Genomic DNA, 21,997 nt, shown 5'->3' on the forward strand with positions numbered 1-21,997 from the left:
TATATGCATCATGGAAATATTCCTGAAAGTTTTGGACTGTTTGGGTGTGTAACAAAAAAGTTATATGGTTGGCGGTCATTTTCCTACTAAGCCCTACACGCACCCCTTATATGTCATTCTACAATGGAAAACTATTGCTAATAATTTGATAGCAAAAACTATATGCATTATGGAAAGATTCCTGAAAGTTTTGGAACTTTTGGGTGGGTAACAAAAAACTTATATGGCTGGCGGTCATTTTCCTACTAAGCCCAACACGCACCCCTTATATCTCATGTTCTGATGACACACTATTGCTAAGAAATTCAGGGGGTACAATTTATGCATAAATCTCTGTGCTCTCAAATTTTTATGTCTCTAGTACGTGTAAAAAAAAGTTATACATATTAAAAATCCAAGTTTATTAAAACCACAGTTTCACAGAAACTGACTTCATGGTTTCATGCTGCATCTTATTGAAATTGCAGGCAAAAAAGAATAAAAGGTTTCAAATTTGTGTTTTTTAAATGTCTTTGTTGTAGTTGAAAGTTTGTATTTTGTTTGAGTGTGAATTTTTGGTTTTATTTGAGTTCAAAGTTTTTGTTTTGTTTTGTTTGATTTTTTTTTTTCAAGAGTTGAAATTTTTTGGTGTGTTTGAGTTTTGTTAATTTTGTTAATTAAGTTTGAATTTTTTTTGTTTTGTGAAGCCAAGAAGGGGCCTACTCAAGTGAGTAGGGAGCCTTAAAGGGAGGGGGTGGGACGAAACCGGATCCCCTGGGGGGACGAGTAGCTTCCTCCATGCTGTTTAAGTATCCGACCTGGCCCACCAGCTGCATGCCACACCCTTCGGAATGACACCACCTGTGTTGCCAGAGCCCTGCTGGGCAGGCACAATACTGGCCTGTACACACCCATCCAACTATGTACAGGCCAGGTTGAGAGGTGTATTCATCTTGATGACCCTGGACCTGACCGGTTTAGGGTCATCGAGATGTGTAATCCCCTCGATGACCAGCCCAATGGGTCATTGAGATGTGTAAATTCCTTCGCTGACCAGCCAAATGGGTCATCGAGAGGAAAAAATCTTGATGACCAATCAGACCAGTCGCCGAGAGGAAGAAACCTCCTGATGACCAGTCTGACTGGTCATTGAGAGGTTGAGGTCTGACCAGCCATTGAAGGGATCTATGCATGCACTCGCTCAATGGCTGGTACCGGTCATGAAGGGTACCGGCCATCGAGATACACACTCTTTTGATAGTCGGTGGCCAGTACCAGTTCTTGAGAGTGCTAGAAAATCACTTACGGCCATCGGCCTGCTCGGGCCGGGACCCAGAGCCAGCCGCTCGACACATACGACCTGCTTGTTGCCCCCTTGTCCTCTCCAACTGCCTCGACCCCGACGATTGGCTGAAGTTTGGAAGGAGGGTAGAATTGGGGGGCTGGGCCGATGGCGCACCTCAACGGTGTTGATGCGCCAGACCTCAGCCAACGCCGGCCGGTTACCCGCAACCCCCCTCGCGATCAATCATATGCTGAAGCCAATCTGAATCCTGCCCATCTCCCTGGCCATGCCAGCAAGCTCGCTCGCTACAAAAGATCCCCTCCCCCTCGCGTGCATGTTCTTGTATGCTTCCTTGTCCCACTCTACCCCTGCCGCATCCTTGTGTCACTCCTCCTCCTCGACCTCCCTAAGCAAACTACACTCAACGGCGCAGTCAAACTAGGAGATTCCTGCATGGTGGGCCGAGGCAATCAGCTTGAATGTGAGTGGGAGAGAAAGAGGCGACAGCGTTGGAGGTGGGAGAACGGCTTTTAAGGCGTGGCAAGAGCTGGCTGAATCACACCTATCTATCCACAAGCTCGTCAGCTCTGTGTCCTCCGAGTCTGCCGTCTTGCTGCCCACCCGCCCGCCATTGTCTCTTCTTTCAACCACGCTTCTCGCGCTAGCGACCAGCATCTTCTACTCACCGTGGGATGTGATGAGCTTTAGCTTCCTCCAAGCGATACCTTTGTCAGAACTTGAAAACCTGACTGAAATCAATTCTGGTCTATCTTGTTTTACAGATTTTTGACTGGGTATACAAACATACAGAGACATAGATGTACGTCTGTCTCTTTCTTTATATTTTCCTATCCTTGGTTTTTACTAAATACAGCCCTCCTCATGAGCATGTGTCCCCTGTACTTGTTTGTAACACAGTCCTATTCACTCATCCATGAATATATGGGTGGAACTGTCAATGATCATAATAAGCAGCAAATAAGAATCAAACGTTGATCAATCATTTTTAATTTGAATTTTGGCTTTCAGATTATAGACAAAAGTTAATTGACTCAATATTTTTGTCAAGGATAGCTTTGCCACTTGTGGCATAGGCTCCATTAGGAATATCACAGACATGCTGATAAACAACACTATTTGTGTCAAGAGAGTGTAGAGTGAGACCAAATGATAATAGAGGATCCCAGCAATCTCAGAGGGGGCAGTTTCTCTTCCTCCATTGCAAGACAAATAATAAGAGTAGGATTTATCCTTATCTGCACACTTTCTATCTTCATTTTAGGCAGTTTTCATGATGAACATGTTTACTGCCAGTTACTTGATCTGTGTTTTCAAGTGGGCATGTCATTCATGGGAGTCCTATAATTATTTCCTATGCATAACCATTTACTGGTGTGCCCATTTTACTCTTGACTTGTCAATTGCAGAAATCTCATCCAAATTTATGATTCCTTATACAGATAGGAGTCTTGACCAAAACAATATTGCTGCATATTTCAGGAGTTTAATCTATGGAACTAAGGGTGCATTCTCCATGATGAATACACTTCTTTGTATTTGTGTATTCAATTTCCATTGACCATACCACAGCTTTGTGCAAAAAATGCATAAATCATCTCCTTGATGTATGTTATTCTCATCTTGTTGAAAATAATAGTGGGATTTCTGAAAGAGGGCCAATCACTAATAAATTCAAAGCTTGCCTTTGGAAAACATTGAGCTTCAGAATAAGTTTGGAAAACAAGGTACAAAAGCAATTCTAAAACCAGCTAGAAACCAAGCTTGGGATACCAAGGGTAAGGAGTATTTGGAGCAGTGGAATATGCTTGTGTGAAATTGGATACATATTTCTTTATATCTCTTCTTTGTGATTAACGTTAAAACACAAAGTAGGATGTCTATCTCCTCATTGTCTTGTTGGAAACAAAGCAGAATATATGAAAGCTGTTATCCAATCTGTTGAGATTCATTTTCCCATGATTTTTGGATCTCAGGGGAAAAGCAACAATTGGTGTCTGCAAGGAAAATGGTTTTTTAACTGCTATCTAGGTAAATTGGTGAGCTTATTTCAAATTGAGTGGATCTCACTACAAGAAAAACTCACACAACTGACGGCAGTTGACATGCGAGATGCTTCCGTGTAGCCCTTGTTCTAACTCCACCCAAGCACTCAACAGTCTTTTGTTGCACAGTCACTGTGCACCATGCACAGTGACTGTGCATTGAAGATTGTTCAACACAAGCTTCAACAAAGGCTTGAGTAGCACAGCAACCTTCCCCAGCGCTCTTGCATTTCAACTGCTTGCAGTTGCACAACTTTTTCTTGTAGTGTCTGAATCTCTCAAGCTGTGAAAGAGAATTTGGCAAAGAAAAAGAAAATAATGTTACAATGGAGGACTTCCCGTCACTTTTGAACAGATCTGGAATTTCAGATTTTGCAGGGAAATCTGGAATCTGGAACTCTGGATCACTTTGGGGATCTTTGGGGACCCAGATTTCCCTGCAAAATTTGATATCTGGTGGCTCAGATCTGACTTTACAGATTGACAGGAAGTCCTCCAATAATCAATATACATGATAGGCTGCTGATTGATCCAGTCAAACTATTACAACAAAACATTATTTCATGGAGTACAACAAAAAACATGTTACTGGTTGGTTTTCTGGAATTGGAGGAGTATTATCCTGGTGTTCATTTCTCTCAAGCATTCTCTTTTGGATAATTTTGGATATGCTATTTCACTGCTGAAAATTTATAAGAGAAAAACCTACAAATAAGAAAAAATAAAAAGGTGAATCTCATTCCTGCAGCGGCGCAGCCGCTTTGGCCTCTAGTAATAACAAATAATACAAAAAATTAGCACAACAACTCCCAAAAAAAAAATCATTTTGGGTCAACGACTCCCAAAAAAAGGGTCTACGTCAACGTCGAGCGCTGGTCCAAAAACATTCGCGCTGATGTATGGGAGTCGTTTTCCCAAAAGTTGGAAGTCGTTTTTCCAAGACCCTATTTATATTCATCCAGTAGTAGTAGATAAATGGACTAAAACAAAGTAATGAATGAAACAAATATGATAAGTTGAGAATCACACAATCAACAAAGAAATAATACACTGAGCAAAGATCCTATCTATACTGGAAACTGAACAACATAAACAACACTTGAGATAAAACAAGACTAGAACAGAACACACTAAAGAGAAAACAAGTTTTAGTAGTTACTCTAATCAAAACCAAATAAGACAATACACAAACATAATATTAACCTAGAGTATGTTGTTGAGTAGCTCCTCCTGAACAAGTTGACCTTTTGGTGACTTGACTAGATGATTGAGTATCAATGAGAAGTGTAAGTTGATTGACACGTTTAATGTATTGATGTTTAATCTTTACCTTGTGATGTTCTTCTGGTGCTGCTTGACTTGACTCTTGACTCGATGTCTTGAAGTATTGATTGCCCACAATCCCGACAACTTGAGAGCGGTACCGAAGTGAGTGAGGAAAATTTTCAGAGATGAAACTTAAAAGCGCCCGTACGTTCCCGCACAAACACAACAATGCATATTCAACATGCACTATTCCTGAATTACACTCAACACTTGCCTGCCCGCCTTGTCAACAAGCTTCTTTGTTTCCATGTTGTATTAAGCCTTGTCACCCTCTTTTTATTAATCTCCTTTTTGGTGTATGCAGGGGGAGGTTTCAACTGTGTATGTAGATGTAGATGTCTTGATATATCTTTTCTTTCTTTCATGAAATTGAATTGATTGCGTGGGGCCAATGGTACCCTAGAACCCTCCCTCATGTTGGATGCCACAGCCCAAAAAACAGGTGAAGGGTCCCTGGAAGTCATGCGTGTCTGGACCCAATTTTCTTGTCGGTTTTAGCAACACAGTACATAGAAAATCAAGGGACTTTGGGGTTGACAAGAGCCTGAGGTAGTTCTGAACCATGAGTAAAAGAGTTTTTGATGTGGAGACTGCAATGATCTGACAGAGCAATGAGCTAGTGGAAAAATGGCGGGGTATTTGTGGAGTAGATAAAATTGAAAGAGCTTGAAAGACCTGGAAGATATAAATTTAATGTGCAAGAATACAACTAAAATTAGCACAAGAACTACAAGTCTTGATGAATCAACTCAATCTCAGAACTAACTTGTCCAAGATCCTCCAGAGCTATTTAAAGACTGGAGGACTTCCTGTCAATCTGATCTGAGCCGCCAGATTTCAGATTTTGCAGGGAAATCTAGTTCCCCGAAGATCCCCGAAGCAATCCAGAGTCCCAAATTCCAGATTTCCCTGCGAAATCTGAAATTCCAGATTTATTCAAAAATGACGGGAAGTCCTCCACTACTGTTTCAGATCTTGTTGCTTGTCTAAAATTAGCAGGACTGTGCTCAAGAGGTGCAGGTTGACATCTTGTAAATGATGATTAATCAAGAATATGAGCAGAGAGACTCAAATTCCAGCACATCTGGGGGGCACTTGCTTTCAAAATCTATCAATCACGCAACGCTCTGGACCGATTCCACTACACAGTGTTCATTTCCAGGCCCGTCCAAGCTGTTCTCATGTGTGGTGAGGATGTCCCCGCTTCAGGTGGGGGAGTGTGTTTCTTATGGGTACAGATCTTGACGGTTGCCGTTGAACAGGGAGGGGGGTTTGAAATTAGGACTTGTTTGATGATGGCCGAGATTCAGCTGTTTTTCCACAGGGATAACGTCACCCTGTCACGTAAGCTCTTGCTTGCAATCAATGGGATGGTCATTGATCACCACTTACGGCACGTGCAACTGGCTATCTAACTAGACACCTGTCATCAAGTAGTCAATGTGATGCAGAGAAAAAGAAATGTTGGTTTAATAGTATGTAGAATATTTCCATATTTCAAACGGTGTCGTTTTTGTGAGGAGGGAAGCTGATGATCATACGGAGCTCCTCTCTCACACAACGTTCTGAGCAACAGCTAATTCGGCATTCATGATGCTACTGGTCGCAGCACCAATACTGACGTTATTCGAAAGCACGATGAACTTGATGTCCAAGACGGGGCACTACAGCAAGGCAAGAAAACATTTGTTTTGATGTTAACAACAGTTGTCGATATGTTTTTTAGGGAAAGAAGGACGAGTTACTTCTCTGACTCTGCCCACGCTGACTCCGGCACCGTCCTGGAAGTATCGGTCCAGACGGGGCTGAGGCCGATCCTCTTCATCATGCACAAAGATAGAATGCACCGGAGCAGAGGGGCAATTGAAGGTCTGAGGAGCTGAACGATAGGCTCTTAGAGCTCTGACACAGTCTTCAGGAGAAGGAGGCGGCTGGTTTTTGAAGGAGAGTGAGACGGTGGCGGTGTGGCCATCAAGCACAGGGACTCTAGTGGTGGTGGCACTGATCTTCATTGGGCCCGTCGACGTCTGCTGGATCTCTGTCAACGAGCGGTCGGTCGCTGTCTCGCTCCGTAGGACGATTGAAGTCGGGTTAGACGCGTCGTCTAGTGTTCCGAGGATCTTGAGACACTCCCATTCAATCTTCTCTTCTTCTCCAGAAATGAACGGGACCACATTGTCCAGGACGTCCAGTGAAGGCACCCCGGGATAGCCTCCACCGGATATCGCCTGGAGGGTTGTGACGATGACCTTGTCGATCGGCCCAAAGCTTGCTTCTAGTGCTTTCAAGGGGACTACCAAGCCCGTAGTCGAACAATTCGCATTGGTGACGATAAATCCCTTCTTTAGAGGCGAAGGTAGCTTTGTCATCGGGTCGACATGTGTCTTCCTTTGGTGATCTACGATCCCTAAGTGGTTCGAGTTTACTAGTGGCACGATCAATGGACACAGCGGGTCCCGACGGTAGTTTTTTGCGTTTGAAAAAACGGCCAAGTCGTGCGCTCTAAATCGGGACTCTTCGGTGCGGCAAGATGGGGTAAATGGGATCTCAAAAACATATACATAAGACCAGAACCGAGCCAAAAGCGGAAAGACGAACCGATATCTCCCGCCACATCGGCATCCAAACCGCTGAAGATGATGTCGCAGCCTTTGAAATGTTCGGGAGAACATTCTTGGACAATCATGTCTTTGACGCTCTCGGGTATCGGGACAGCTTGTTTCCATCGAGCTGAGAGGGAGTACGCTTTCCCTGCAGACCGCGATGATGCACCCAAGGCGACCAACTTGAAGTTGGGATGCTTCGACAACAGAACAATAAATCGTTGCCCGACCGTCCCTTCATGCGTTCGTTTTTGTTTTTTGCCATGCAGGGCATTCGAGGAGAAGAAAAAAGTCAGCAACTCGAGGGTTTAATCCATTCCTTCTAAAATCGCCCAGATAAGATACTGACCAGTGGCTCCAAGCACACCAACAGTACGGGATTGGGTTCTCCAAGATTCCGGGTCCATTTCTGCTATTCTTGTCCTTCGTCGGCTCGGGCGGGCTCCGGTCGGTGATTCACAGCGGCGATGATAGGGATGTCACGGAAACCTTGCACTTGCCCGTGAAGCCGGGCTCGTGACACCCGGACGCCGGCTCCTAGGTTCACCCGACCCTTGCCCTCCCAACGGGCTTGGGCCTTTTGAACGTTTCAGGACTTCAGCCCTGCGACACTTCCATCTGGAGCCCTCGCACCGGGCTTGGGTGCTAATGGCCATCACGACATGTGCGCCTCCGCCTCAAGACAACAAGGGTGCCACACAATTCTCTTCCATTTCCCCTGGTTGTTTCTTTGTTTGGTCTTTGGGCCCATTTCCATTTCAGTTAGGGTGTTCAAAGTTGACTTGCATAAAATCATAACACCATAAAATCATAAAATTATAAGCTGAAAAAAATAAGTTGCACCCAAACACTCAAATTAGAGCAACATTTCTAGAATGGTACATGTGAAATCATCACTTGAAAGTTTTATGATTTTATGATTTTATGTATTGAAAATTTTATGATTTCAACTTTGAACACTTGTATCCTGACTTGTTCCTTAGTTACCTTTTGGGTTATCTTCTGTTCTGATTGTTACACCTTGAGCCCCTCAGGGCTCTCCCTGAGGGAGCACCCACTTACAGTTGTTTCCTCATGATAGCCGTAGGGTATAAATATGTAGACCCTGCTGGGCTGTTGTCTTTCTTTTCCTCACTCATCTACATAGCATGAATTACATACATACCCTTTTGAGCTTTCACCTTCATTTTGTGTGGCATTCACAGAGCTTTCACAGCTTACATACCTGTCCCGCATAGTCTATAGCCCACACCACTATACCCGCTTGGAATAATACCGTGGCGGGCACACACAAAGTGAATATATGCACTATCACCCCGGGCAAATTGGGGTCATGAGAAGCATACAGGTTGCACGTCTCCCAAAAAGCTTGCTTTGAGGGACTGGTCAAATTTGCAAAAAGGAAATATTACACCTCCAATTTTCTATGCCACTCCATATTTTACCCGGTATGGCTACAGCTATTGGGGGGAGAAATTGTAGCTTCTTGGCAACTTTAAGGCTAATTGTGTTGCATTGTATCACAAACTTTTCAATCATCAGAATTAGTGATGTTATATGAATCTGAAAATTTTAAAAATCTGTAAAATTTTAATGCTGTATGTGATGAAAATAGTGTGCAAATTTCAATGCAAACCAGGCTATTACTGGAGGACTTCCCATTGCAATCTACAAACCCTGCAGAACCAGATCTGCAGCCCCTGGGACAGCATGTGCTGTAAAACTTAAATTTTCCTGGCTGCAGATCTGGTTCTGCAGGGGGCTGTAGATTGACAGGAGGTGCTCCTTCCAAAGTGTAATGAGATTAAACTATAATCATATGTATACCTTTACTTACCTATAGAAATTTGAGTTAAAGGATTGAGAAAAGGCTTGGTCTTAACCTTTGTTCTTTTAAATACCTTAAACTGCCCATATTGCTTGGTCAAACTATCTTTCCCTCATTTGTTGAACCTTACAATATCACTAGCTTAACACAAGCCTCAATTGGAGCTCTGTTGAGACATTGCAAAGCAAGCTTCCAAAGGAGTGGCTTGGGACCTAAGCCAGCTTTTTGGCATGAGTGAATTGGGTGTTTTTGGTGGCAAGAAGATTGCCCTACATTTTTCTCCTTTTCTCAAGGTGGATACGTTCTTTGGTAGTTTTGCTTTGCTGACAGAAAAAAGTGTGGCATTTTAGTATTGCAACAAGACACTACAGACTTTTTACTGCTGATTTGTTGGTGTAGTTGAGGGGATTCAGAAACGTTTTGTGACTTCTATATCAGGGGTCTTGAGGAGGACAGATTGTGGAATTTAATATTGTTTATAATGATCAAACACTGAACCAACAGTGAAACCAATACAATGTTGAGTTGTCTGTTAGTCTGCTACCATGATGTATCACCACAGTATGGAGGGCTGTCAGATTGACCCATGAGCACTACCAACCAACCACCCAGCTGGCAGCCACAAGCGTCTGTAGCCTAGTTGGTAAAGGCAGCACTCTAGTATGTGTCTCAACATAGCTGAGGTCGTGAGTTTGGCTCTCACCAGACACATCTTCATTTTACAGTCTCTACACACAATACACATATCATTATCAAATTGGTATTGGATTGGTTTGGGCTCTGATACAATGTATATGTATTGCATTGGTGACCCAATGAAATCTGATACGTGTGGATTGGGTTGCCAAGATAATCCAATTCAATCCAACGCTAAGTGGATTGCTGGGATAGGATGTTGTGTTGGCCACCTCCCAAAGGAGAGACTTATGAAGCAATTGTGTTTTTGGACAAGCAGTTTTTTCAACTTTGTGCTGGAAAAAGTAAAAAATAATATCTGCAAGGACGCAAAAACTACACTACATTTAGTGTATTTTTCATCTAAATTATGTGGTCCCTGCAGGTCAATAAAAGGGGCTGGGGACTGAACATCAGGATCATCATTGCCATTTTCCTCCATCACAATCTTTCTTGTGGCTGCTGGTGTGATTTTGATCACATTGGTTGTCAGCAGAGGGAGCAGTGTGCCCACTTTTTTGTTCCAGTGAATGAGCTGGAGCAGCAAAACACAATGCAGTTTTGAGATGAGAATGGTTGAGGAAGGATGAGGAAAGTTCTTCTGCGCCTGCTGCTACAGAGCTATGTATACTACAACTCAGATGTCACAGAAAGAGGAAAATAAAAGTAAATGTGTGAAAGAATACAACCTAAAACCTGTGAAACTCAGCATTTTTTGCTGGTGGCCACTGTCCCATCAAAGACATGACTCAGAACAATATTGTATAACAGAAAGGGCTTATCCTTTGGTTTGGCAAATCCTCTTCTGTGATGATCTGCAAATCACTCTTTGTTTAGAATTGATATTTATTTCAGCCAGTAGTAGTAGAAAACAAGCTAATAGAAATGAATGAAAACAAATTTGATGAGCTGTAAATCACACAATCAATGAGATGAGAATCAAAGAAAAACACAAAGAGAAAAGATGCTATCTATACAGGAAACTGAACAACGGCAACAACACTTGAGATAAACAAGACTAGAACACAAAACACTAAAGAAGCACAAGATTTAGTAGCTTATCTAACCAGACATGCAAAACAATAAAATATACAAACATAATGTAACCCTTGAGTATGTGGTTGAGTTAGCTCCTCCTGAAACAAGTTGACCTTTGGTGACTTGACTAGGGCCCCGTTTGGCACCAACATAATCAGTGATATATTTCACAAATATTTCACAATTATATCGGTAAAATGCTGATGGCGTTTGGCAAACTGACATATTCAAAACATGAAATAATTTATAATTACAGTTCCTACATGCCGATATATCGGCAGCGAAATCAGACCCACCCTTGCAACTCCCAACCTCGATTATCAACCTCATTGAGTGGATACATCATACAACACTCCACTGGCTCAATGTATCCACTCAATGAGTGGACTCATATATCCACTCAATGGCCCAGTTGGTCATTGAGTGGATTATATAACACTCGACTTGCTCGATGACCCTTGATGACCAACCGGGTCATTGAATGGACTTATCCACTCAATAGCCTGGTTGGTCATTGAGTGGATGAATACTCCACTCGATGGCCCGGTTGGTCATCAAGTGGAGTAGGTATCCACTCAGTGACCCGGTCGGTTGTCGAGTGGAACATACTCCACTCGATGACGAATTGGGCCATTGAGTGGATATGTATAAGTCCCCTCAAACCGTCCTGTTCATTGGGTGGACTACAATACATCCACTCTATGACCGACTGGGTCATTGAGTGGGTGAAGTGGGTCATAGGCTATACACAATGACCGGGTGGGTGGTCATCAAGTGGAGGGCGAGTTTGTCCATTCGCTTTCTTGGTTGATTGAGAGGTGGGTGGTTGGCTGGCTGGGTTTATACCAATGTGACAAACGCCAGCAATATATTCAATTACATTTTATTTCAGGTGAAATAATCAAAATGTCACGGATTATTTCACCCGTGATTTTTTCACCAATTATATTGGTGCCAAACGGGGCCTAGATAATTGATTATTGGTACAAAGTTTGAGTAAGTTGAGTGGTTATTTGATATTTGATCTTTACCTTGTACATGTTCTTCTTATCCTCACTTGATTTGACTCTTGACTTGGTGCCTTGAAGTATTGTCAGCCTTGGAGATACATCAAGTATCCAAAAGACTGCAATAACTTAGTAAATAATAATTATTATTAAATTATTATTGCAGAATCAGATTCCTCATCATAAATTAAGGGGGGTCACCCACTTAAAGTACCCCCTTATTCCTATTCCTTCATGTACTAATTGTATAAATAAGAATTGGCCCCAGAAAGCGCCCAAAAATAATATTACATACATAAATTTAGTAAAACAAACAATGTACATAAAATTAAACTGTTGTATATTAATGAGTAATATTACTCGTGTGAAAATACCCCGTGAAAGTATTATGTAGACTTCTACTGAAGCTCTTTCACATGACAATTGGTTATAAACATGTCATGTGACAGAGTCAGGGAAATTAGTCTATTACAATACAATTAAATTACCCACAGCCAAGCCCTTTTTCACGGCTACACCCCTGGATACTCCCATAGGGAGAAAAGGACTCAGTGTTTATGCCCACTGAAGTCCCCTCTATAAATAGAGGCCTATTTGGCCCTCAGGAAAAGATCCCCCAGACCATTCACCGCCCATAAACTGTAAGTTTGCCGTGAATATTCTCCTCTGCTACTACTGTAGCCCTTTTTTTCCTTTAAACTATCCCCAGCACGTAAAATCCACTGGATTAAACTTTTAAATATCAAAAATCCCTTATTACCATATTTACAAGCTTTATCCTTAAAAGTAGTTGCCGTGAGACCTCCGCCTCTGACAAGCAGCCAATCAGCTTAAGCGCTTACCACCTACTTTTTACGCCAAATATATTCCCTGTAATTAATAATTATATATTATTAATTACATAATAAATCCTCCTCTTTTTAAAAGAGTGTTTAAAAACCCTTGTAGTGGCTAAATTACCACGTAACAAGCTTAGTAATTTACATTACTAGTGTTTACATCAGCACAGTTATAGTGCTAGGCGCCAAAACCCTTAATTTTGACGGGTTTTTGCCCTAAGCTTCATAAACAGAGCTGTCAAGTATTGACTGCAAGCAAACCAAACAACTCAAGACTGGGAACAAAGTGAGTGAAAAAAAACCAGAGAGTGAAACTTGAATTCTGAAGTACAGCCATTCTCGAAAAGCTTGCGGTTGGGTAGGCCCAAATTTTGGACTGCTATTTTCAGCCTCAAAGCCTGTATAGCCCCTGTATGACAGGCTGCATACATTAATGTGATTGTAAGAAAATCACTACTTTCTTTGTTTTTAACTTTGGGGCCTCAAGGGCAGACCATAGCACATCAAATCAAATTGATTTGAGTATTTGTATTCGAATTCAATTCGAGTCAAATAATGCCTGGGCAAATTTAAGCTCAAATAATGGCTCAAAGGGGCGCGTAGAGGGCCAATGCAAGCTTTCCTGGGGCCCAAAGGCCTCAGATGAGTTTGAAATGGCCCAAAAGTGGGTCAGCTACGCTAACCATAGCTGTTAGCGTAGCGTAGCGCAGCGCAAATGCGCTATTTTTAGCGCAGCGTTAGCGCAATTGCGCCCATTTGCGCTGACGCTACGCGCACAGGGCGCAAAGCTATTTTAGCTTTTAGCGTAGCATTAGCACAGATATGCGCAATTGCGCTAATTAGTAACGCTAAGCACGCAGGGCACAAAAGAGTGCGCGCTAAGCTGCGTCCGCCACTATTAAAAGTGTGTCCGCAACTATGAAAAGTGCGTCCGCCACTATCAAAAGTGTGTCCAGCACTCTGAATAGTGCGTCCGCCATTATGAGATATGCCTCGGGCAACATTGCAAGTGTCTTTGGCACCATGATATTTTTGAAGGATGACCTCCTCAAAAATGTATGGGCCATAAATGAGCCAAAGGAAGTCAAAAACAAAAAAAATGTAATTTGTTTGGTGTTTTTAATTTATTTTGGAGGTTTTTCTGTCAAATATCTCCGAATACTCAAATATTTGACGAATCAGTATTTGACGGGCCCAAAAAATGTGTTGAATACCACCGTGCTCTGGTCTGCTCAAGGGTTGGACCATTGGAATCCTGGACCAATTTTACACTGATCGGACCCTTTGCCACATCCCCCTCCCCTGCCCTGTGGCCAGCGCGGCACCCTCATCAAGCCAAACAGCCGCCCAAAGGGATTTTGACTGCCTGTACAGTGAAGCTGTACAGGCCTTTGGCTGAAATAAAAAAAATCTTTTTTCAGCCTTGAGCCCGCAAGCTTTTTGAGAATGGCTGTACGTTCCCCGCACAGACACAACAATGCATATTCAATATGCACTAGTCCAGAATTACTCTCAACATTTCAAGGATTACTCATAAGCAACTCTTCCCCAAATGTTTTCTTGGTGATGACCATTTTTACGCTTGTCATCCAATCCAAAGCTGCTTTGGTCACGGAGAAACTTGAAGTCAATGAAAGGTGTTCAAAGATTACTTTTTTTGGTTCTTGCATTGGTTGGTGCCAAGATTTAACCCATGCTTGAGGTTGAGTTTTTGGACAACAATTTGCCATGCCTCCCTCTTTAAACCACCACTACCAGTTTGTTTACCAGCTGCAAATTCTGTTTCAATCAACTGTAGGAGGGAGGCCCGTTGGTAGTTTGGTTTCTTGGATCTTTCTTTGGTGCTTGACATACTGGAGCAGGCAAAGCCAAACTCAAAGCAGGTATGGTAGAGCGTTAGGTGTAGCGGAGGGGGGAGCAGGTGAGCTGCTGGTCATGTGAACCACTGGATCAATGAGATTGCACTGAGGATTGTGTCTCAATTCATGTGTTTGAGGCATATACTGGGGGTGTGTGAGCAGCAAGTATGGAAATTGCTTGAGAAAACAGGGACAGACCTGTTTCTGGAAATTGGCAATTTCCGAAGGGGCTTGTCGGCTGGAAAACAGGTGCTGTGGTACACGTCTTTTGAGGGGAAACTGCTTCCTGCAAGAAAAGCCAATACCCACGAAAAACAGTTTTTTGAGCGGCTGTGGTACAGGCCCTTATTAACATTGCACACAACAACCCCAGACGGAGAACACCGCGTACAGCATCCATCACTACCGGCGGGCCCCCACAGTCACAGGGCTGCGCGACCGCCGCCTGCGCCGCTCGTGCTCAGCATCCCGGGCACGCGGGTCGGGCCGATGGGCCCTGCCGGCCTGAGCGTGTCTGCGACCATCATCATGTCTCCGGTCGTCCTGTCTCCGATCATCATGTCTCCGGTCATCATGTCTCCGGTCATCATGTCTCCTCTCGTCCTGTCTCCGCTCGTCATGTCTCCGATCGTCATGTCTCCGGTCGTCCCGTCTTCGATCATCGGCGCGGCGGCCGGACCGGCCAGCGATCTCAGCCTCGTCGAAGGCCATCGGGTACTGCCCGGCTTGGGACGGCCCCGGCCCGGGCGGCTTGCGGGGGCGCTGTGCATAGCGCTGGCCAGGCTTGACGCGGGTGCCGGTGCGCTTGAAGATCCAGTCGGAATGTCTACTCGCCAAGCTCTTCAGACCCCAGCGGATTATGATGATAGAGAGAGAGATGGACGTACAGCTTGGAGACTGATTGGGAGAAGTCGACGTGGATCCGGCGGTCGTCGATGAGCACGCCGTCCATCTTGAAGTAGGCCCGTTCCGCGTCCTCCCGCTGGTCGAACTCGATGAATGCGTACTGCAGAGAATCCTGGGTCTTGGGGTCTTTGATGACTTCGCAGGAGAGGATGGGGCCGAAGCGGGAGAAGATGAGCTCGAGGTCTTCGGAGCGGGTGATGGCGTTGAGCTTGCAGACGAAGAGGATGTTTTCGGGCGGGGCGACCTCGGCGAACGGGAGGTCGCCGACCATCTCGAGCGTCAGAGCCTGCGCGCGGGCCTCGCGCTCCCGTCGACGCTCCTCCACCTCACTCGGCTCCAGATCCTCGTCCAGCTCCTCGTCGTCGGCCACCCGAAGATGTTTCCCCCGCTCGGCGGCCTCTGGAGGAGGCGGCGAGTCGGCCGGGATCTCCAGTCCGACGGGGTCCGGGAACGGGTCGTCGAGCACCACCACGTGCCGCAGTCGGATCTCCCGCAACGGCCGGCCCTGCTCGTCCACTAAGGCCTCGTTGATCTGCTCCAGCACCTCGAACCCCTCCACCAGTCTCCCGAACACCACATGCTTCCCGTCCAGCTCGCTCAGCCCATCCGCCAGCGTCAGATAGAACTGGCTCCCGCTCTTCCCCTCCGATACCGCCATCCCCAGCGTCCCCCGTCGGCTATGGTTCAGCGTCTTGTGGTGCTCCTTCTGCGCCCCCAACTCCGCCTTGAAGTGTCGCCTTCCATGCTCATCACCAGCCGAGCCGCTCGGCGGAAGTCGCGCCCAGATCGACTCCCCCCCTGTGCCCAGATCCGTCGGGTCCCCCGTCTGGGCAATGAAGTCTTTCTGCACTAAGAAAAAAAAACGAAGCCGAAGTTCACAAAAACCTTCGCTCCTTGTCTTCCCAGTCTAGGCTGAAACTCACTCACCGTTGAAGAACGAGCAGAAGTTGTAGTAGTAGGTCTTGCAGAGCTTGAGGAAGTTCTCGCTCGTCTTCGGGCAGCGGTCGACGTCCAAGTCGAGCACCAGGTCTCCCAGACTCGTCTACGAAGACATCGGTCAGTTTCTGGACGATGATGGTGGTGGTGGTAGTGGTAGGAGGGCTCAACTTCGAACAAGACGCTCATTTCGATTAAGGGCGGTATTACGGCGAGGCCGGGCGGCTCAGAGGTCGGTCGGGGGTGTGACTGATGTGGTTGGGCGTGGGCGTGGCTCGCGGCCCGCATCGGCCGAGCCGCCCCGACTCACATCACACCCACCCCACTATGCCAACCTCAACCCATCCTCTCTCTGAGCGGGCGATCAAGCGACGACGACGACCTGGCCGGCAGTACACCTTCCCGAGAGGGCGGCGAAACCAAACCTGGGCCCAGACAGCCAGGCCTCACTGGCCCGATGAGCGGGCAAGCTGGCCATCGTCGACGCTCGGATCACACCCTCAGCTTCCGGGCCTGCTCGCTTCGGCTGCCTGATCCTGTGCGCCTATACTACGCTTGGCCTGCGGAGAGCCCCTGCCCACGCCGACTCATCCAGATTCGCGGGATTCTCGGACTTGGATACCTCCAAAACCCAGCTTTTCCCAAAAATCCGCTGTGAGAGACCCAGCGTCAATGTCCCTCCGAGCGGACCCCCCTTCTCGCGTGGCAGGAAAGCCTTGATGCGCGTGTTCTCGTTGGCATCAGTTTTTGTATAACCTGATACCTTTTTTGTGCGGTATGTTACACAAAATGGTACATAGGCATAGCTTCATCTTTGCCATTTCCCTTTTCCCTCAGTGCTTCATCCCTGGTTGGCCGGGCCCCTCGGAGGGGAAAAAATGTTTGAAGGATGTGTTGGAAAGCGGAGATACAGCAGGCCCAGAAAAGGATAGCATTCCTCCAATTTTTTTGAGGAATGGCTCAATTGCTGAGGGCCTTGGCAGTCTGGGCCACTGCTGCGGTTTTTCCTGCCGCCACCAGCTGTGTGGAGGGCAACCACAATGTCTCAGTGGCACTAATAATGGTGGTGCACTGTTCTAGGAAGGAAAGAGGCTTGCCAGCTGTGTTGAAGAATGAATGTGGGGTAGTGTTATCAAACTCCCATTGTTGGGGTGGTAATACACACTGTCAAATATCCTAGCTTCATGGGCCTTTGGCCCTCTGTTGGAGATGTTTGTGGAGTGGAAAACACCCCAAACTTAACCGAGTCCCTTGAGACTTCGGTGCTGAACTCACAAAGCAAGCCTCCATCAGGAGGGACTTAGACCCTACCTCCCCAAACTTGCACAGCAAGATTGGGTTTTGGGTGCACTATGTATATAGAAAGCTAGCTTGCACACCCTTGCAGGCATCTGAAAGCTAGCTTGCACACCCTTGCAGGCATCTGAAAGCTAGCTTGCACACCCTTGCAGGCATCTGAAAGCTAGCTTGCACACCCTTGCAGGCATCTGAAAGCTAGCTTGCACACCCTTGCAGGCATCTGAAAGCTAGCTTTCACATCAGTTTTACTGGTCATCTCCTGTAACCTTCTGTGTAATTATTAGCTTGTTGGAAGAAGGAGGTGCAAGAGAAAATAGTAACATTTTTTCCAGTTCAAATGATATTCAACATGTGTAAGTATAGAAAGAACTATGAAATCTGAGTTGGTGAGCACAGACCCATTCAGTGCAAAATCCAATGTTGCAGTGTTATTGAGAATTTTTTACGGAGTGGAAGGAGTTTTGTGAAATGAATCAAATTATGTAGGTTGGAAGGGCTGCCAGGCATATGCTAGCCTTCAACCTCAGCAATTTTATTCCAAAAAATGTTGTTGTGGCAAGGAATTATAGAGGTTTGAATATTCCTCCCAGCCAATCTCAGATTCTTGGCACACTAGAGATGGCCACGGGTACCCATCGGCGGGTACCCAACACCCGTGGGCGGGTACCCGCTGCGTGAGCGGGTACCCGCTCGGCGGGTGCGGGTGCAGGTGCGGGTGTTGTGTTTTGCCAGGAAAAACTTAGCAGGTACCCTCCTCAGCTGCAGACAATTTTTCCAGGAAACAATTAGTGGGTACCTGTCCGGGTACCTGCCTGTCTCAGAGTTTGTGAGCTTGTGACTTGGGCCGCAAACTCCAAGACCTTGTGCCGCAGTGGCCAGACTTGTCCTCAGCTGCAGACAATTTTTCCAGGAAACAATTAGTGGGTACCTGTCCGGGTACCTGCCTGTCTCAGAGTTTGTGAGCTTGTGACTTGGGCCGCAAACTCCAAGACCTTGTGCCGCAGTGGCCAGACTTGTCCTCAGCTGCAGACAATTTTTCCAGGAAAAAATTAGTGGGTACCCGTCCAGGTACCTGCCTGTCTCAGAGTTTGTGAGCTTGTGACTTGGGCCGCAAACTCCAAGACCTTGTGCCGCAGTGGCCAGACTTGTCCTCAGCTGCAGACAATTTTTCCAGGAAAAAATTAGTGGGTACCTGTCCGGGTACCTGCCTGTCTCAGAGTTTGTGAGCTTGTGACTTGGGCCGCAAACTCCGAGACCTTGTGCCGCAGTGGCCAGACTTGTCCGCAGCTGCAGACAATCATCCAGGGTACCGGGTTTTTTTTGGGCCAAAATGGGCACCTGGCACCGCCCAGCTGGTGCCGGCGGTACTTACCGCGGGTACCAGCGGTACCAGAAGGATCTGAGGTGGTGAGGGCAATCAGATATGTATGCAAACAACGGACCTGTGACAAGTCTGAAACAGTGTCACAGGACCTCTGTCCGTTTGCACGCAAACAGAAAGGACAAAACATTGGCTCTGTCCTGTCCCTTTGCACGCAAACGGACAGGTTGCCCCTCGCTTGTTATAAGGTAATGTTTATATGTGGTCAGTGACCACATACATACATATTCTTCTGAGCAAAAATGGGCCACACCTGCAAGTACCTGCCTGGCAGGTGCGGGTGCGGGTGTGGGTGTGGGAGTTTACCAAAAATATTTCCCGGGTACCCGCACCCATACGGGTACCCGGGTGCGTGTGGCCATTTCTATGGCACACCAAAAAGGGGCAATAGTGCGCAAGTCCCTCCTGCCAAGGGCTATCAGAGGGTTGCTTTGAAAGGCCAGACGCCCGCAGCAGCGAGGGACTTGGGTTAAGTTTGAAAACACCCCGTAGCAGTAGCAATGCCAGTGATAGTGTTCTGGTTTGAGGTCCAGTCTGGGTGTGGAGTGCTATCTGCGGGAAAAAAAGCTTGCCAGCCACTTTCAGGAGTATATACACCAGGAAAAAAGTAGTCACCTGGTTTCAGCTCCACAAAATTTACTGCCAGGGGATTAATACAGAGTAGTTTGAAGTGAGTTAAAATAAGCTAAGACACTCCTGATATCAATGGTGGAAGTATAAGACAAAAAGTCTTTGGAGGATGAGGTGGCTGTTAGACACAAGCGGATAATTGTGGTGACAACAGCACAGAAGACAAACCTAGAAGATGAGCAGTAATGATGAGACCAGGAAATGTGCAAGTGAAAAGCTTGAAACAGAAACAGACTTAGACAGTGTTGAAGGTGGTCAGCTTAACAGAGTGGTCAGCTTAACAGAGTGAGATGATGAGCAAATGTTGATTTGGTTAGAGAACCAATCACCAGGGGAGACTTTGACGCACTCTCCAGAGAGTGCCAGAGTCTAATTTTATGTTGTTCTGGGTCTGATGTGAGTCAGATGTGGATTAGGAAATGATTGATAAATTCTTCAGAAGTCAATGGGAAGTGTGTCAGAATTTATGCCAAATTGTCACAGGACCTTGTGCAATGTTGAATAGAACCATTCAATTTTCTAATGATAACTTAATTACAACCTGTAATGAAATCATAGTTAATCAATGCCCAATTATTACTCATTTATGGTGAATTTCTGCTGATCAATTTCTCTATGTCAAAGGGGTTTCACACAATGTAAATGTGACTTGCGGGGGCTTTCATGGCTTTCTGACCGGGTTTTACTTGTAATGGAGCTGTGAAAGGCCCCTCCAGTGATCTGTCACCCTAATGTACGCGCGTACACAAAGGTGACATTGGCAAAGTGGAAAAAAATCACATGCATGTGCATGGAGACATTGGAAAACACAAAAACACAAAAACAACTCACAAGCTCATATATGTTAAGAAGCCAGGATGTCTAGCTGAAATCTGGGATCACAAACCTCCAAGCTTAACTTGACTCATATTTTCTCCCTACTTTCATCCTTTTTTGGCTCAATTCTAGATAATACTGGCCTTCTTTAGGGAAATATGCCAATTCAGATGGGCCTTTCACATAATTCTAACAGGGGTGTACATGTTGTTGATCTGCGGGAGGCCCAACCTGAAATTTGTGACAACCTTTTACGCGCGCACATGAGGGTTAAATTAGCAAATTGAAAACAATGACCACTTTCATGTGCATGTAAATAATATGAATTGAACCCCAAGAATTCATCTCAATCAATAAACAGTTCAAATGGAATTATGATTTGATTGTGGCCATTGTGTCTTAGTGGTTTCAACTGCATTCCAGTTGTGTTCCAGTTGACTCCTGCATGATTTCTGGATAATTTATGCATGAATCCAGGATCAGTTTCAGATCATTTGTGGATTAGTTCCAGAATTTTTCATTACTTCTTACACTACTTTCATCAAAGGCATCCAGCACAGTTACAGAAAAAGGGTACAGTATGGCACTCTCTGGAGAGTGCATCAAAATCCCCCCTGGTGAATACAATGACTACAGTAGCTGTCAAGCCTTAAGACATCTTAAGTGTCCAAAAGGGTTCCAAATTAAGCAACAAATTAGTGTTACAAACTTGAGCCCAAGCGCGGCAAGATCAGAGAAATAGTATTATAAAATCTGGTGCACAAGCGCAAGAAATTTAGATAAATAATGATTAGATCTAAGGCGCTGGCGCGGCAAGATTTTCCAATGTAATGTGCAATAAGAATAGAACCTGTAATTTTACTTATATAACTGTAAACACAAAATCATAAAAAAACTGAAAGCCCCTAAAAAACAAGAATACTATGTTGAGGTTGGCTCATCTGGTTGTCTGCTTCGATCTTCATTTCTCATCCGCTCATCTCATGTCACACGCCTGTCACATTGTTTCTTTGTTTCCGCTTGACTACATAACCTGGAGTAGCAGACGTTGGAAAGGCTTTCCTCATCCTTTCCAACACACTCACCATACTCGTGTCTGCTGCTTCAGGTAAGTTTCATCTCTCTATATTTCTCTGTATAGTTGTCTCATATGAAATCAATATCCTTTCCAACACACTCACCATACTCGTGTCTGCTGCTTCAGTCCCATTTATTTCATCAGGTTATGAGTCCCAGTTGCTCTTCCTAGTCAAGCGCAACCTCCAGCACGTAAAACACTCGGAAAATAGTGTGTTCCCCCCAACATAAGGATCAAAAACCCCTCTTCGTTACACTCTACGAAACGAACTCGGTCATCATGGCCGAACAAGCTCAATTCAACGTTCCAGACTCGTCGGACAACTCGTCACTTCGGGTCACTGGAATTCCTCAGCTTCAGGCTCCGGAGGCCGACTCCAATTATCTCAAATGGAGTTTCGTCGTCAAAGTCCACCTGAACTCTATCAGTCTCGGCTATCTCCTCAAGGA

At 45.4% G+C, this 21,997-nt stretch overlaps 2 protein-coding genes across 2 annotated transcripts; both read right to left on the reverse strand.

Annotated features, from left to right (window-relative positions):
* Nucleotides 1-6,206: 6,206 nt before the first annotated feature.
* Nucleotides 6,207-7,663, reverse strand: PtA15_5A743 (uncharacterized protein; the record flags this gene model as incomplete). The annotated part of the gene is made up of 4 exons (XM_053169537.1): nucleotides 6,207-6,317; nucleotides 6,399-7,168; nucleotides 7,252-7,491; nucleotides 7,606-7,663. 4 exons carry the CDS (start codon nucleotides 7,661-7,663, stop codon nucleotides 6,207-6,209), a joined length of 1,179 nt encoding a protein of 392 aa, XP_053020724.1.
* A 7,241-nt stretch (nucleotides 7,664-14,904) lies between these two features.
* PtA15_5A744 (uncharacterized protein) lies at nucleotides 14,905-16,632 on the reverse strand (the record flags this gene model as incomplete). The annotated part of the gene is made up of 4 exons (XM_053169538.1): nucleotides 14,905-15,328; nucleotides 15,390-16,257; nucleotides 16,336-16,450; nucleotides 16,516-16,632. 4 exons carry the CDS (start codon nucleotides 16,630-16,632, stop codon nucleotides 14,905-14,907), a joined length of 1,524 nt encoding a protein of 507 aa, XP_053020725.1.
* Between the last annotated feature and the right edge of the window lie 5,365 nt (nucleotides 16,633-21,997).

Source organism: Puccinia triticina, chromosome 5A, assembly GCF_026914185.1.
Source record: "Puccinia triticina chromosome 5A, complete sequence".
Classification (NCBI taxonomy): domain Eukaryota; kingdom Fungi; phylum Basidiomycota; class Pucciniomycetes; order Pucciniales; family Pucciniaceae; genus Puccinia; species Puccinia triticina.